The sequence below is a fragment of the Hemiscyllium ocellatum genome, chromosome 43, assembly GCF_020745735.1.
Source record: "Hemiscyllium ocellatum isolate sHemOce1 chromosome 43, sHemOce1.pat.X.cur, whole genome shotgun sequence".
Classification (NCBI taxonomy): domain Eukaryota; kingdom Metazoa; phylum Chordata; class Chondrichthyes; order Orectolobiformes; family Hemiscylliidae; genus Hemiscyllium; species Hemiscyllium ocellatum.
In genome coordinates, this window is record NC_083443.1 from 19,864,143 (window position 1) to 19,882,277 (window position 18,135).

At 38.1% G+C, this 18,135-nt stretch overlaps 1 protein-coding gene across 1 annotated transcript in view; it reads right to left on the reverse strand.

Annotated features, from left to right (window-relative positions):
• Window positions 1-4,943: 4,943 nt before the first annotated feature.
• The window catches only part of kat6b (K(lysine) acetyltransferase 6B), a 210,042-nt gene continuing 196,850 nt past the window's right edge, over window positions 4,944-18,135 (reverse strand). Inside the window, exons 15-17 of the mRNA XM_060854023.1 lie at window positions 16,768-17,031; window positions 12,411-12,720; window positions 4,944-8,709 (exon numbers count right to left, since the gene is read on the reverse strand). Of these exons, the coding sequence (XP_060710006.1) occupies window positions 6,272-8,709; window positions 12,411-12,720; window positions 16,768-17,031 (3,012 nt within the window). The 3' untranslated portion in view covers window positions 4,944-6,271. The remainder of the gene's footprint in view (window positions 8,710-12,410; window positions 12,721-16,767; window positions 17,032-18,135) is intronic.

Here is an 18,135-nt window from a genome sequence, read left to right on the forward strand (position 1 = left end):
TTCTTAAAAAAACTTGTACATTCTCTCCCTCCCTGTTTCACTCAATTGCCCTCCAACATTGCCAAATCCTTTTGCTTTGTAACTCTATGTATCCCTCTCTTAAACATTCCCTTCCCTATAATTATTTCAAAGCTCTAATATTATCTCATTACAAGGGCTTAAAAGTAAATTGCTAGCTGTCGAATAAAGTGATCAACAAGACTATGAAAAAATTGGAGTAGCACAGACATCTCAGAGAACTGGTGGAGTTGAACTAAGACAGAGCAAGAACATGGAGGATCATGAGCTAACATTGGTCAGCAAATAGGATGCGGTGACAAAAGGGCTTATGCCCGAAACGTCGAATTTCCTGTTCCTTGGATGCTGCCTAACCTGCTGTGCTTTAACCAGCAACACATTTTCAGCTCTGATCTCCAGCATCTGCAGATCTCACTTTTTACACTAAATAGAATGTGGGTACAGAGATTTAAGGGAGCTTAACTTTCTGGAGGGAAACTGGCTAGGACATTCACAAATCAGTCAACAAGAAGAAAGATAATACCTATGACTGGTTGGTCTTTAAGCAAGTGCCAGCTCCAACAGAATACTTGATGTTGTTCCTCTAAATTGAGAGCATTACTATCTCCCATCTGCCTCAGAGAATGTCTCAGGCCCAGGATTTCTGCTTTCATGACCGAAACATCAAATTTCCTGTTCCTTGGATGCTGCCTAACCTGCTGCGCTTTAACCAGCAACACATTTTCAGTTCTGATCTCCAGCATCTGCAGAACTCACTTTTTACTCGAAGTCTTATCATCACCACCAAGCAGGGTGAGACAGTGGCATGGGAGAAATTATATGCTTTTGCTATACTAAACCAACATGTTCAACCAGCATATTGCCTACACACAACCATGGTTAACTATTATCCAACTTCATCGAAGTGCCCATAAGCTGTTAGTACATTACAGCAGTTTAAGTTTACTGCCTCAGCTTATTTGGAGCATATCTCTGAAAGGGATGGAGTCCTGTCACCTTTGAGATAATTACATTCCTTGAGCATATTCCTATTAATAGGAGGCAAGTTTGCCTCAAAACATTGGGTGTGTGTGCATGTACATGTTTGTTGGGAATCACTTTCAAAGTACCTAGAGAGCATGATAAAACAAATTATTCAGGATGATGGAGTAAAATATTTATTTAGATCTATCAGCCTTTCTTGAATGAGCAATAATGTAATGCGGACATATAAAAATCTTTATCTTCCCTAGATCACATCCTCTTTTGTAAAACCTCAAATGTTGGACAGAAAGGCCTTATAAGCAGACCTTTAGGCCCCAGCATTTAAAAAAAAAAGGGAAAAATATTAGGGAGATGGCCATTGTGACATACAATGCACTTGATAGATAGCTTTTAGTGAACTCACTCCCAACTTACCACATCTCTGGGGGAAAAACAAAGTGTGCTGGCTGTGAAAAGCAATGCCAGTGTCACTAATGCACTTATACAATAATTGAACAGAATTAAAAGTTGCTTTTGATTAATCAAATGACACAGAAGTTTCAAAAATTTGTAACAATTTTTTCATTTCATACGCAAACTAAAGGAACTTGCAGTTATTAATTTAAGTATTTTACAATCCCAAAAGGGAAGGGAAATTTGTTTTGAATAAACATCACTTGGTAACCCTGTACATGGCCCTTATGCACCTAGTTCATCTGAAAGACATATACCCTCAATTCCTCTTGCTCGTGGTGAAATATTGATTGAAGTCTTGTGCGAAAACCTCTTTCAGAATTACTTTGTCATTGGTACAAATACATAGGAGAGATCAGTTCATTAACTTTTACAGACAGACCAGTCTGACTCAGTTGTATATCTGGAGATCTAAGTGAATATAAAAATAATAAGAGCTGCTCAAATCCACCAACTTTAACCCATTAAGTTTAAAGAGTGGGTCTGGGATCCCCTCGGTGAATAAAATAAATCTGTTTATAACTTGCTTTGGTAGCCTGTATAATTGAAAAGTGGGAGGGGGAGCTGAACCTTACTGCTAAGCCTCTTCCAAGGATACGTACCTAAAAGAAGCTCTCCTACTCTCTCAACAAGGATCTCAATGAGTCTCTGAACAACTTCAACTCGCTGTCCCACTCCCCAAGGGCATGCAAGTTCAGGGCCTCCTCCACCATCAAATCCAAGCCACCCACCAACTGGAGGAAGAACATTGGGACCCTTCACAGCATCAACATTGACTTCCCTTAATTTCTAAATTTCCCCTTGCCCCTCATCCCAGATCCAACCCTCCAACTCAGCACAGCCCTCTTGACCTATCTATCTTTCTTCCCACCTCTCTGTTCCACCCTCCCCACCGACCTATCACAATTACCCCTCACCTGCATTCACCTCATTTTGCCAGTTATCTCACCCCCCAGCCTCAGCCTCCTATTTATCTCGCAGCCCTGTTCCCCCTCCACTTTCCTGACAAAAGGTCTTTGCCTGAAATGTCGAGTCTCCTGCTCCTCAGTGTTGCCTGACCTGCTGTGCTTTTCCAGCACCACACACTATTCAACTCTGACTCTCCAGCATCTGCAGTCCTCACTTTGTCTCCTGAGATATGAACAAACCTATAAAGCTTTTCAAGCTGTTTCTGTTTTTCTTTCAGGCTTCCAGCATCTGCAGTTTTTTTTTGCTTTATCTTAGTTTTATTTCAGTTCTAAGTAAACTGCTGAATAATAGACTTACCTCTTACTAATAATGCCAAAAAGATACTTGGGGTTTTTGATTCTGTTAACTATCCAAACTAGCATGTTGCTAGTTACTTCTCTGGATTGTACAAATACCTAAAAATAATGTTGCTGAACAAGCATTCAGCAGCACTGATGAAACATGCAGCAGGTAATCACAAGGGTTAAAAAATGATATTTATTTCACAGGTAAACTTCAACAAGACTTTTAAACTGTGACAGAAGTAATTCTCAATGGTAAAATCTCAGTACAAATTTTGATTGATCTGCAATTTTAAAAGTATGTCCAATGTAAATAGAAAAAAATGTTGGATTGCAATGGAAACGGGCATATTTTACATCATTGGCTACCAGGAAAAAGACAACTTGCTGCCAGGTTCATGTATAGCCATAGTTAATTAATTGAGGTGATGGTCAGTCATAATTATGTGTTGGAGATTAATCTTTGTCCTTTTAGCAATGGTAATTAACAAATGAATTTTTTTTTCATAAAACAAATACAATGCCATTGATAATGTACCATTTGAACATGAACAGGAGTGTCACAGTGATTCCAGCAGGGAGGACAAATTGTTGGAAGCAAAGCCATTGTACAGCCAGGAATTCTCTTATACGCATTCAATAAATGTACTGTTACCGGATAGATTTCGATACTTTCAACCGACCTGTTCAGGTATGTTATGACACATGTGTACAGCAGGTGGGACTTAACTCACTGCAGAAACTTAACTTATACACCCACTTGTCCCTATTATCCACCCTTTCCACAACTCAGAGACTGCACTGGTGATTGAAGCAAAGTATTTTTTTTCGCATGAGATCATACATCCCAGTTTGTTTTCAAGTTTCTTTGACCTTTTAATTGCACTGACCACTTAGCATTAATGCAACATAAGGAAGAAGTAAATGGCAATTTTTGTTTCATAAATGGGGTTTAAAATAACAAGACTGCCAGCTTGCTGTTTGCCCATACCCCACACTATTGCTTTTTCATAGTTCTCAAGCCAGCTCTTGCCTTCTATAATACTTGTACTTTCCATAATTACCAGTCATTCAGAATTCTTCAGTCCACAGCTTTCCTGGGTTTCCAGCACTTTGCCAATTTAAATTAAAAGTATGCCCCATGTAAATAGGAGAAAATACTGGTTTGCAATGGAAAAGGGTATATTCTAAATCATTTGCTACCAGGAAAAAGGCAACTTTCTGCTGTTTTCATATGCCACAGAGAATTGATTTCAAGATTCTTGATCTTGCTTTACAATCCCCTCATCTGATCTCAGCTCCTCCATTTAGATATTGCCACTCACATCTTTCTCTGCTGACACACAATTTTACTCCACACTCACCACTCCAATTTCAATATCATCAGTTACTGCTCTCAGAATTTTGCCCATTTTTCCTCTTGAATATTTTCCAAAAATCTTGGAACCTATTCAGACAATTCCCTGCTTTTAATACCTCATGAAAGATCTTTATTTGATTATTCTACGAGCTATTTTTCCTTTTCCCCCTTCACTCCTGCTTAATATCCACCAAGTAAAATGTTTTCAGATGTCTTCCATGAGGTGCATTTTCCCCTTTATTCTGTTCAGTGATGCATGACTGCCAAGGCCAGCATTCACTGCCCATCTCCAAGTAGTGGCTTGCAAGTGGCTTCAGAGGGTATTTAAATCACATGTAGGCCAGACTGAATATGGACTTTCTTCCCTAAAGGGTACTAAAGAACCAGATGGGTTTTTAATGACAATAATAATAGCTGTCACAATCATTGTTACTGAGACTAGCTTTATATTCCAACTTTTAGTAATTGAAGTAAGTATGAATCTGCAAAGAATGGAGGGATGCGAACCAAGGGTGGGCAGAAGAGATTAGTTTAATTTGACGTCATGTTTATAACAACATTGTGGGCCAAGGGCCCATTCCTGTGTTGTACTGTTCTGTGTTCTGATGCTGTGGTGGGATTTGAAGCCAGAACAGTTGCCTGGATCATTAGCCCAGTGAAAGCTCTACTATGTCAATGTCTTCACCCAATGAGATGTCTGCCATGAAGTGAAATTCTGATTGACAGGGAGTTCATAAACAAGCAACATGATTGAACTTACACTCATCATTTTAGGCACTTGAGTACTAGTTTCCTCAACTAATAATACTTATCAATAAGAATTAAAACATGAAGTTAACAGAAGCTCTCTGAAATATAAAAGCACACAAAATCTGGAAATGGCTCAACATAATTTATTCCATGTTAAAATGTACAGCGTCCTTTGAAGTGACTGGCCAGAAGGATAACTGATAAATACAAGTGTTTCTCTCACTTGTCTGTGTCCTATTTTATACATGTATCCAGCTTTTTCCTCTCAGTCCTTACAGTCACCATGTACAAGTACAAAGGCTACAAAAAGTAAGCAATATAAACAGACACAAATACTTTTTACATGCGTTTTTAAGCTTATGTTGGTCTATTCACACACTACAGTTCTAATTTTTTTTAAAATATAACTTCAATATTCTCTAAAGATAGAAAAATCTACTGATGGAATGCCAATGAGTAGTTAAAGGTGTTATCATTGGGCCAACAGAACTGAACAGTTACTCGTAGACAGCACTTTTGTGGCTGACTGATATATTCAGGAAAAAAAAAGCTACGCTTTATATGAAACCGACAGGTACAAATATTCAGATACGCTGTTAACAGAATGTGTCTTCATTTGTCCAACAGAGTACTTTGCATTTATAAAACAGAAAGCTGCCTCACCAAAGGAAAGAAATTAGTTACAAAAAGAAATATTTCAATTATACACTAAACATTTTTGCAAGTAACCCTTTCAAAACTGCCAAATGAAATCAAGGTCTCGCTTTTACATTTTTTTTTACAGTCTCAGAATTAACAAAAATATAGTTTTCATTTTACTTTGAAGCTAGTAAAACCTAATAAAGGCAAAACATAACAAATGGTTTGCTGTTAAACACAACACATATTTGTTTTACTAAAGGGCACACTGTCACAAACATATTCTCCAATGATGTTCTGCTGCATGCTGAATTAGGCATCAGCTTCACAAAATCAAATATACATGTATTGTATAACAACAGAAGTCCAAGGAACAAAAGAATCCCCAGCTCCAGCCCCTGGTGTGATTTAGCTGTCTGCCATTTGGACTTTTATCTTCACTATTTTCTAACTTGCAAAATCCTTTCCAAGGGCAAATAGGCACATATAAAGTTTCTATTGCATGGCTGTACTACCTCAGTTTCCATACTTCTTTCGAAGATGTGCTCTCTCCAAGCCAAACTCAGAAAGGAAAAATACGAATGTACAAGGATGAAAACAATCCTTACCCAACTTGACTTAAAACAAAATAAATAAGGCTTCCTTCTGTCAACAGATTGAATGCAAAGTGCCACTTTTCTTCAGTATTATTTTATCATGACAGCTCAGTCAAATAGCCAGTCTTCAAAGTAGATAACCCTACAACCTGTTCTTTGTAAGTTGGATTTGATTCTAGGTATGCAAGTTTTCTTTTAGTACCTTAGATACTTGGCAAAATCTACCTCCTCATATAGGAGCCATTCAAAGGCTGTTTGGATATGCCAGTATTCATGTGACTGTAGTGGGCTGGTGGCGTGTACATCATATTACCATGTGGACTACTTTGCATTGGTTGCTGGGTATATGGCTGACTTCCCATCATGCTCATTTGCATTTGCATGGGGTACTGGGCAGTTTGATTCATGTAAGCAGGATTTCCATGGTAACCACTGTTCATCATGGACTGAGTCATCCTGTACCCATTCATAGCATTCAACGTATTCATATTCATGTTCATAGAGTTGACATTATAAGTTGGTGCTGGCATTAGGCCCATGTTCATGCCTCGTTGCATGGTCAGAGGTCGAGGTGTGGGCTGCATGGCCACAGATGGTGAGGCACGGCTATAGATTTGTTGCTGGTGTGCAGCAACAGGTGGTATGGACACAGACTTGGAACGTATGGCAACGTGGCCTTTGGCTGCCATTTGCGTTGGTAATCTTTGGGTATGAGGGATTCCAATATTTGGGGCTGCCATATTGTGCTGTAGAAGTGGTGAAGCCAGATTCATTGGTGGAGGGGTAAGATTAGGTGGGGGAGTCATTGTAGGTTGTGCTTGCACTCCCCCAGATATGGAATGAGGCGACTGTGGAAGTTGTACAAGGCCCGTATGTGGGGTGGTCAGGGAGACACTAGTTGCATAGGAAGTAACAGCAGCAGAATGGTTATAAGGCAATGGATGATCCATGATTGTGTTAGTTAGCTGTTGTAATTTGGCCAGGCTGAAATTGGCAGATGGCTGTGGATAACCCCCAGTTCCAAAATCACCCTGGCCCATCCTTTCATAGATGCTGATGGTTGAGTTTCCAGTTTCTGGAATGTCTGTCATTTGTATTGCTGGTGTGAAACTGGTGGTCATGCTGCACTGTGACAGTTGTTGTTGATTGTTGCTAGGAGTTCTTTCAATTATACAATTCTGGGGAGATTTAACACTGCAGTTTGGTGGAGAGTTGATACTATTTTGCTGCATCATACTACAACTACCATTAATGTTAGTCATCTGCTGAGTCATTGCACAACTACTCTGAGTAAGGCTACTGGAAGAGATGTTATTGTAAGAGCAACTATTCTGTGTTGAGTTGTTGCCACAAATGCTGTTTCCCATAGTTGAATCATAGCTGCTTGGGTTCTCATAGTTTTCAGTTGTACTCTCAATGCTGCCTAGGTCACTGAAGCCACTGTCCACAACCTGTTGTGAATGGTCAGAAACTGAAGGAACATCCATCATTGGACTGGTCTCCACATTCTGTAACGATGGAGCAGAAATACCACTCTGATCGGGGCTGATCTGAGTATAATTGTTCTCAATGGGAGGTACACTGGGGCTGTTTACCGATCGAACTGATTGGCTAGGATGAGAGTGAACAGATGAAAGGGGACTGCTATGATCTGACTGATGGCAGTCATTCATTTGTGGGCTCTGTTCTGTATGAGCATAACTTTGCAGATTCCTACAGGCCTCCATAGTTTCTGCACAGTCTTGGTATGTACTCACTTGCTCACTGTTTTCTTGATCACCATTTTCTTGTGTTAGCGACTGAACAGCTTGCACGGTTTCAGTGTCAGGTTCTACAGTTAAATTTTCCTCTCTAAATTCTGGGCTCTGCTTGCCATTGTCCGTATGATCCTGGTTATTGGTGCGATCTTCATCTGAATCTGGCATATGATCTGAATTCCTTTCATTATCAATGTTCTGATCTTCATCAGAGTCAGGCACAGGGTCGTCAATGTGATCCATCTCATCTTTTTGCTCAGTGTTATTGCTTGGAACATTTAACTCTAAGAATGGTTCTTGGCTTAGGGATTCTTCCTTAAATATTTCCTCTGGATTTTCTTTTTGTACTTCAATACACTCCATGTGACTGTCATCTTCATCATCTGCATCATGATCCTCATTTTGATTCACTTCCTTTTCATCCTCTTCTTCCTCATGTTCATGATTACCAGTTTCATTCCCAGGGACATCACTGACATGATCGTGCTCCTTCTCAGATGTCTCCTCCACAGGTTCTTTCTCCTCTTTAGATATAGAGAGAGATTTACCTGTGGATTCCGACTTCTCCTCATTTTCAAGTTCATCCTCCTCTGTTATTGCAGGAGCTACATCATTGTGCTTCTCACTTACAACTTGCTGATCAGTTGCAACTTGCGGATCAGTCACAACTTGCCTCTCCTCTGTTATGACTGGCTGGTCAGGCTCCAGGGGAGTCTCTGGTGGCGTGTACAAGTTGAGTTTAAAACCAGTTTTATTCTCGGCTTTGCGTCTCCATTTAGCTGGACCACGCTTCACTCCTTTGGGCCAACCTTTTTTGCGTTTCACAACTCTTGCTATAGGCTCACAATCAACAGAGTTTTCCTCAGTGTTCTCTTTTGAAGAAGTATCAGTATTTGCTTTATCTGGGCAAGAAAAAAAGAAACTTGCTTTAAGTGTTTACCGCTACCCACTTGAACAACATTGGAGCTTAAAATATCTACAGTTTATTCTAAAGTTATAAGTTAAAATAAATAATTATTTGTAGAACTATCAAAGACATGCTCAGATAAAAGTAAACCATAACTCTGAGGTTTTATGATTCAGATAGGAATAAACCTTTATATGCAATTTACATAAAATTGGACAGATGATTTAATTTAATAGAATAAACATTTAACAAACATCACAATGAATTCATGATGCTTCTCCTGTAGTTAAATGTTGCATTAATTAAAGGTGGAGTGAAATAATTAAAGCAATCTCCCACTTAGTCCTCTTGAAATCTGTTTCAAAGAATCTGTACATTTTAGTTATTAATTATGTTTTATGGACACACCATGGTAAAACAAATGCTCTGCTCAGCATCCCCTACTCAGTAAAGGGAAAAAAAAAAGACTGTTCTTGTCACTAATTATTGCTGCGACACATGACTGGATGTGGGTTAAGACAAACTATGGTTTGTTGTGATTCCCTCCATAATGGGTAGTTAGTCCGTTGACAGGTATTTGACTGAGGTATGAGAAACCTCACCAACAGATTAAAATCTGCATGATAAATGGTGGGAGGAGAAAAGAAAACAGAAAAAATATTTTTACTCATTTGCATTAAATTATTCTGCCTGAGCTTCTGAAGGTCTTATTTTGCTGAGGTGAATACTTACATATAATTAACAGCACTGTACAAAATAACGTAGCTGCAAATTAGTATATTTTGTTAAATAGGACAAGATAAAAATAATTCAACACCAATTAGTAGTTGTTTGATTTGTTATGTGTAAGATAATGATTCTCTTTTAAGATGTACAAGTAGCCAATTATGCAAACTCTAATGTACAATATAAAATCATCCAAAAATATCATCCATCAGGAGTTGACATTGTACGAATTTCTTTATGGAAAGAATGTACAAAATCATGTGTTCAATTACAATTATTTTGTTTTCTCTGGCTAAATAACACCCATGAGTTTATTTTTGATACATTTTGATTGCATGTCTTGTGAGTGGTTCAATCATTCTATATTCCTTGCTGAATTTAAGCTATCAAAAAAAATCTTTTGACAAAGGTATGCATTCTTCTACTCTCTTTCCAGTCCTCAAGACTCCAGGGATCCATGCATCTGGTGTGTCTGAGGATAAAGCCCAGATAATGTCATAAAACAAGATATTTCGAACAGTATATATTTGGATCTGGACTGGCATAGAAACTTTCTTTCCCATTATACCATTGCTGTTTTAAACAGAACGTTTCTACTGGCCTGAAATTTGCAATAAATGCGGCTCACAAAAATTCACCCCTCAATTTTTCCTTTTCCACTGGGAAGTGCTTTGCCTCTACTTTGCACTTTCCCACACTGGCAAAACTAAGATTTAAAATTCAGATTGTGAGGAGACCATATATTTAAAAAAATAATATATCAGTGGATGCACTTTGTTCAGTTCCATCATGCACTAAAAATGCCAACATCAAACTGCTAAAGGTATATAAAAGGGAAAAATCAATGCTAGAAAGAAATGTTTTGAGGATATTTTTAAACAATATATGTGGCTGCATTTCTTGCAGTTAAACACTGCTCTCCAGATCATCATTTTAGCCATTACAAATGCCACAAATTTGTGAAATTGTAACCATTCTCAGTTACAATTCAGTCATACATGCATTTACACATTGTTAGCACAGTACAAACTTCCATACATATCTACATTGTAATCAGTATACATTATCATACATTTACATATGTTAGTACAATGCACATGGTCATACATTCAAACTATTAGCAGTGTGCACTGTCATACATTTATACATTATGAGTACAGTGTATACTGCATTTTTGTTTATACATTGTTAGTACAGTATTCACTCGGCATGTCAAGATGCACAGAAGCCTTACACAGTGGTTTGCAGAAGACCATGGGAAGTTTTGTTGAATGTGTTACTTTGGGGTACATTGCTCTGGCAGATAAGAAAGTGGACCATCTTGTCTGAATCACTTTGGTTTATTAATTTTCATGAGTTGTTGGATTGGTGCATTTTCCTAATGGATATTGCCTGGGCACATCAAATTTAATTTCGTGGGGACATTTACCATTATTCAGTTCCAAGCAGACCATTTTGGCATAGCATAAATGTTTTTGAAATAAAACAGAAAATGTTGGAAAAATTCAACAGGTCTGGCAGCATATGTGGAGACAGAAACAGAGTTGAGAAAGAGTTAATATTTTGAATCCAATATGACTTGAGTCTGATATAATAAATGGGTCTTGAAGAAGTCATTTGACTTGAAAGATTAACTCTATTCCTGTACCAACAGATGCTGCCAGACCTGTTGAGTTTCTCCAGCATTTTCTGCTTTTATTTCAGATTATCAGCATCTGCAGTATTTTGCTTTTATCCGGTGCATATGTATTCCTCCAAATTATTGTTTGATGGACCTTTAGAATTCAAAAGGGCTCGACGTACGTACACAGAGGAACCTCAATTACCCGAACTAGATGGGCGGGCATTATTTCGTTCGGATAATGATTATTTGGTTAATCAATTCAATGCCTTTCCTCTGGGGCTTGGGAGTTTTCTATTAAGTCTGCTCTGTGTTCAGGAGACGAGACAGCAGCATGTGAGCCCCAACCCTGTCTGCCCCCACCCACTCCAATACTGCCCCCTGCGCCCCCCCCCCTCCCCAACGGCTCCCCTGCCCCCGATATCCTCCCCCCACCCCCCGGGGCAGCTGGAGTGGATACCAACAGTAAGACTAGGTGGGGGGATTTGAATACACCCCTATGTTGAACTCCAGGGAGAAAGTGTGGGAAGAGAGAGAGAGGGCGGGTGGTCAGTCATTTGGAGACAGTGCCTGGACTGTCCAGGACCGTTCTCGGCAGTATTTCAGTGAGCCAAGATTGTTTTTAATCATTGTAAACAAAAGACGCAATCACAGTTGAAACAACTCTTTGATGTAATATTTCTATCGGGACCTCGAGATCTCTTTCGGATAATGCAATATTCAGATAATTGATATTTGGATAGTTGAGGTTCCTCTGCAATCAGAAAATGTGAAAAAAAAATACACGTATTATCTGCAGAGGGTTCACAGTAATATTTGACTGATATTTGTTGTCCAGATGTGGATGGAAATAGCAATGGATTATTAACAGTGAAAGATAGCCCAGTGTGTATATATAAGTTAGTATAAAGGGTGTTTTTGATTATATCAAATTTAACCCAGGTATTGTCTCTGCATTCAGCTGGTATCGATTTTCACTGGATTATTTCCTAATTTTCCAGGACTAGATTGGATGCTGATATGTAGAATTCTACAGAGAGCTGCTTGCTGACATTGGCTAAACAATGAGACTCAAAATAATAGGTTTCTATACAGTTCAAAAACATAATTGAAAGTTGGAATATTTTGGAAAGGTTTGCTTTAAACAATGTATTAATAAGGGACGTTTCTTCCTTCACCTTCCTCCTCATTTAAGTCCCAGACGTCAGACATTATCTGACCTTCCCAGCTGTATCCTACAACGCCACAAGCTCCTGCAAAGCTTTCAAATTTTTTGATTAATCTAAAGTCTTTATTAATATTCCAATCATGGAGAATTATGTTAATATTTAGTCATGATAGTTTTGTACCTGTATGTTGTTCTTTCTCACGAGTTTCATCTGCACTTTTGCAGAGATCGTCTCTCTCATCTGATTGATCCTTCTTTTTTAAGTCTAAGGTGGCACAGCGATGCCTGAAATAATTCTTTACTTCATCATCATTTTCATCATTCTCCTCCTCTTCACAAGTAGGTTCCAAGCAAGGCATTTGACTCTCATTGTCAGAGTTCTCAAAGGCTTCATGCAGTACCTCAGTTGTTTCAGAAATAGTCTCAGTGGTAACACTGCTGTTATGCCTCCGACGTTTGCGGCCCCTCTTCTTTCTGTGCATGAGTGGCCTCTGAAAAAGTAACATTAAATAAAATATCAAAATAATTTAATTTGTAGCATTTTCATATAGAAAACATGATAAGCAAAATGGCTGGGAGTTTAACCTAGACAGATTTTGCATCGCTCAGTAATGTTTAAAATGTACTTGTTCCTGCTGACAGCAAGCCTGGGGCTATTTTAGTTCCTATCCATCATTATAACATGATAGGTGTATTCCTGACTAAACTGGTCGGCAAAGACAAATTAAGTGAGTGGAAAAGCTGTGAAAAATGGAGTTTCAAGTGGAAAAGTGCAATGTCATCTCCTTTGGATCTAAGACAGATGGAATGTGATATTTTGTAAACAATGGAGGAATATGGGAATTAGGTGGCCATACAGATACATCTGTAAAAGTTAGCTAAATTGGGAGTGGGGGGGGGTTTATAAATCAATCACAGAATCACAGCATTATTACAACACAGGAGGTGATTCTGTCCATTGTGCCCGCATCAGGTGTCTATGCATTTTGATTTACTGTCAATCCCTTGGCTTATTATTTAAATAAAAATAATGATCTAATGCCTTTTTGTATGCCTTGAATAACCCTGCCTCCACTGCATTTCCAGTGAGTGTATTCTAGATCCTAACTACTTGCTGTGTGAAAATGTGTTTTCTCACCTCTCATTTGTTCCTTTGCAAAAACACTTTAAACAACACCCTTTTGTTCTTGATTTTCTTATGAGCAGGAACTGTTTTTTCCTTATCTATTCCATCCAGACCCTTCACAATTTTGAATACCTCTGTTAGGCTTCCCCTCTCCAAGGAAACCAAACCCAATTTATTCAGTTTAATATTATAGCTTAAGTTCCTCATCCATGGAATAATTCTCACTGTTTGCCTTTTGTACTCTCTCCAATCCATTTGCTTCTTTCCTAAAAAGTATGGCGCCCAAAAGCTACATACTCCAGTCGAGATTCAACTTGTGCTTTATAAAGGTTCAACATAACCTCCCTCTACTTGATCTCTACGCGTGAAGCCGAGAATACTGACAGCTTTCTTAACTGGTTTCTCTACATGTCCCGCCACTTACAATGACGTATACTCAAGTATACCCAATCTGCTACCCTTCAAGCATTGTGCCCTTTCTTTGCTACACACTGTCCTTGCTATTTGTACCATAAGATTTTATGATAAAGGAGCAGAAGCAGACCATTCAGTCCATCAAGTCTGCTCTGCCAGTCAATGAGATCATGGCTGATCTGATTATCCTCAACTCCACTTTCCTGTCTTTTCCTATAACTCTTACTTCCCTTTCTGATTAAACATCGGTATATCTTAGCCCTGAATATACTTAACCACCCTCTGCAGTAAGGAATTTCATAGATTCACTACCCTCTCTGAGAAAAAAAAACCTCCCCGGCTCTGTTTTAAAGGTATGACCCCTCCCTCTGAGTTTATGCCTTCTGGCTCTTTCTCAACTCGCCAACTCCCCTAAGAATCCAAGGTCACCTCTCATTCTTCTAAATTCCAGTGAATACGGGCCCAATCTACTCAATCTCTTCTCAAAAAGACATTCGCTCCATATGTGGTATCAGCCTAGTGAACCTTCTCTTTACCAAAATGTATATCTTCACTTCTTTGCACTGAGCTTCATCTGCCTCCTATTTGCCCACTCTGTCAACATCCTTTTGAAGCTCTTCATCGCCCTTCTCATTGTTTATAATGGTCCCAGATTTTGTATTGTCCACAAACTTTGAAGCCCTCTGTATTTCAAGATCCAGATCATTTAAAAATGATAAAAAATAAAGACCCCAGATCTATCCTTGAGCAACTCTGTTAAAAATCTTCCATCAGCCTGAAAAATACCCGTTATTCATAAGTCTTTGTTTCCTATCCCTCAGCCAATTTTGTAGCCATATTGCTGCAGTTCTTTTATTCCACAAACTATGATTTTTATCTCAAGGCTATTGTGTAGCACTGCATTCAATGCCTTTTGGACATTCATGCACACCACATCAATATTCCTGGTATAAGTTGTGCTTTAAAAACTTGGTAAGACCTGATCCATTCTAATTTAAGATTTAGGCATTACATTTCAAAAAAATATGTGTACACAGTGCAGGTTTATCACAGTGGTACAAGGGATTAGGAGGGTTAAATTGCAAATACTACTTATATGAACTCAGATTGTATTTTCTGGAGTATGGGAGATTGAGAAATGATTTAATCAAAGTGTTAAGACAATTATCTCCAAAGATCCTTATCATTATCCCTAAAAACCCTGATCTTTACTACCAAAGATCCTTAGGCAGCACCTTCGAAGCCCATGACCATTTCCATCCAGAAGGACAAGGGCAGCAGATACATTGAAATGACATCACCTTCAAATTTCCCTCCAAGTCATTTGGAAATATATTGCCATCCCTTCATTGTTGCTGGGTCAAAATGCTGGAATTTTCTCCCCAAGCACAATGTGGGTATACTAACAGTACATAGATTGCATCAGTTCAAGGTGGCAGCTCACCAACAACTTCTCAAGAGCATCTAGGAATGGGCAATAAACTCTGGCCCAGACAGTTACGCCCACATCCCACAAATGAATGAAGAAAAATTAAAGCATTTGATTGGATAGGTAAAAATAAATGATTTCCACTACACTAGGAATTGAGAATGGGAAAGCGTATATCTTAAAATTAAGGTTACGTGATTTAGAATACACTCAGTCAGTCAAACATTTTTCACATAGAGAAAATCTTGAACTCCCTCAAACGCTTGTGGTTATTGATCAACATTCATGAGGCATGGATTTTTTTTCTTGAAAATAATTTTGTGCCCACCTGCAAATCATAAGAATTCAATGTTTTCCGAAATTAAAATCCATGTATCAATTTTTAGAAAGGTGAGTTTCTGAAATGCAACTTCAGAGATTTTGTTAACAAAAATTACCTTCCTTAACAAAAAAAGTGCAATGCCCAGGTCCTAATTGTTGTGAACTATACTCAGATTAACAGAAATAAAATACACCAGAGGGCAGTATTGTATTGCTTCTGGAATTCTTGAAGTCAATGTGCCAATTCTTTTGATGGACAAAATTCAAAGAAAATTTCATTTAAATAGTGAAGCGTAAAAAACATTCAAACAAAGAATAGAGAAAAGTTATACTTTATAGTTTCTAGTGACTATGCAAAGCATTGTGTGCATGGGTGTCCAGATTTATTTGAACCAAATTTTCTTTCAAACTTCTGTGAAGTATGTTACGTTAAAGGCACTATGCAAGTTATTACTATAGTAACAATACAATCTGCAGATTATTCAGTCAACATTAGCACAGCACTGTCAATTCCTGAGTTTTTTCTTTATATTTTCACCATGTGATAAACTGCTCCATTAATATTACTTAATACTTGAGAGAGTTAATAAAAAATATATTTTCTGGAAGAAGAGTAAATGTCTTGCAATTCTAATCAAACATTCCTGAGTAAAACATATTAGAATTAACTTCTGAAAGCAGGACGGAGTCCATGTGAATCCAAGGTGCTTTAATATAGCTAGAAATAACATTACAATCTTTTGAAACCTGAATGTGACTCCCAAAATATCTCCAAGTGTCTCACATACAAATAATTACTTTGAAGTGCAGTGATTTTGTTTTATCAGTGAAAACAGCTGCTTTTTGGCAGCCAGTAAGTTTCCATAGACAACAGAAAGATAAGCTTTCAATTAATATATTTTTGGCACTACTAGCGAAGTGAAGAATATTGCTCTGCGATTAGTGTTGTGCAATCTATGATGTGTAGCTGAATAGGTTTTAGTTTAACCTCTCACCTAAAAGAATGACACCTCTGATGCAACCACTGGAATATTTGCCAGTCTATACGTTCAAATACACAAGCTTCTGACTCATGGCATAAAAATCCCAAAAGAGCCATGTGTTTCTTTTTGATTGAGACTCCTAAAACAATATTTGACACCATTTTGCTTGATCAGTTTTCAATCTTAAAATCAACATTGAGGCAAGTGCAACAACATCCAATCAAATTTAGATGAATGGAAAATTAACTTCGCCATTTTAACTTACCTTCCTCTTAGACCCTCTTAACAATGACTTTGCTGTGCCTGGAGACAAGGTTGGCTGTGTATCGTCATTCTCCTCTTCATTCTCTTCTTCACTCATTTCATATGCATTTTCCACTGTTGATTCGCTATTGGCAGGTAGACATTCGGATTGCATTAATCTATTTTTACATGCTGGACTAGCAACTGAATGCTTACTAGCCTGCATTTCAGCATACTGCTCTTGCTCTTTTTCCCAACAGCTAGCTTGCTCCATCAATTGCTCAGCCTAAAATTGTAAGCAGATAAACACAACATAAATTCAACAGTTGTGAAACTAGACCTTTTACGAATTAACAGTTTAGTCAAATACAATTATCAACCATCTAATGAAACTGCTCCAAATGAATCATGTCGTAAGTAATTTATTCATAATAGTATGTAACCGAATAACTTTTTGAGAACTAATGATTATAAAGTGGACTTTTAAATGTTTTGCACGGTAGTACATGGTTCATTAACAGGGACTAACACAGTATATCTCCTTAGAAGCATTCATTTAAAATTAGTAATTTTGCTTTTCATGGGTCATGTAAATATAGAAACATTACCGAAGCAGAATGTTGTAGGTTCAAATTGCATGCCAAAGATGTGCAAAGAGAAGCCAGGGATGCAAAAGAAATGCAGAAAAAGATATGAAACAGGAGCATACATAGACCATTCAGCCTTTTAAGCCTGTGCCACCATTCAATAAGATCATTGCTAAAATGTCTGTGTTTCAACTTCATATTCCTCTCTATCCCAACAACCACTGATTCCCTGAGGCCGGGCCTCACTGTCAGAGATGCCATCTCTGAAGTGATGATGTTAAATGGGCTTATATGCTTCTCCGGTAAATAGAAGGTATCCCTGGCAGTAATCAGTTTTGCCCCTGTGTCCTAATATATATCGATCAACCAACTTATTAAAACAGATGATCTAATTGTTTATCTCACCACTGCTTGTGGCAGCTTGCTGCATGGAAACTAACTGCTTTATTTTTCAATGTAGGAGAAGATGTTGGAATTTGAACTGAAAACAAAAACTCCTGGAGATCACAGCGGGTCAGGCAGCATCGATGGAGAGAAGGCAAGCTAACATTTCCAGTCCAGATGACTCTTCATCAGCTCTGATGATTCAAAATGTTAGTTTATTTTATTTTCAGTGGTGCTGCCTGGTCCACTGCGATTGCCAGCATTTTTTGTTTTCAGCTTTGCTATATTTTCCAACGTGATTTAAAAATGACTTGGAAAATACATCATTTGCATCATTACACACTTTGCAATGTTACTGAGCTTTAAATTGACCAAAGGGCAAATTGGTTGGTGAGTGAGATAGAACTTTAATATCATAT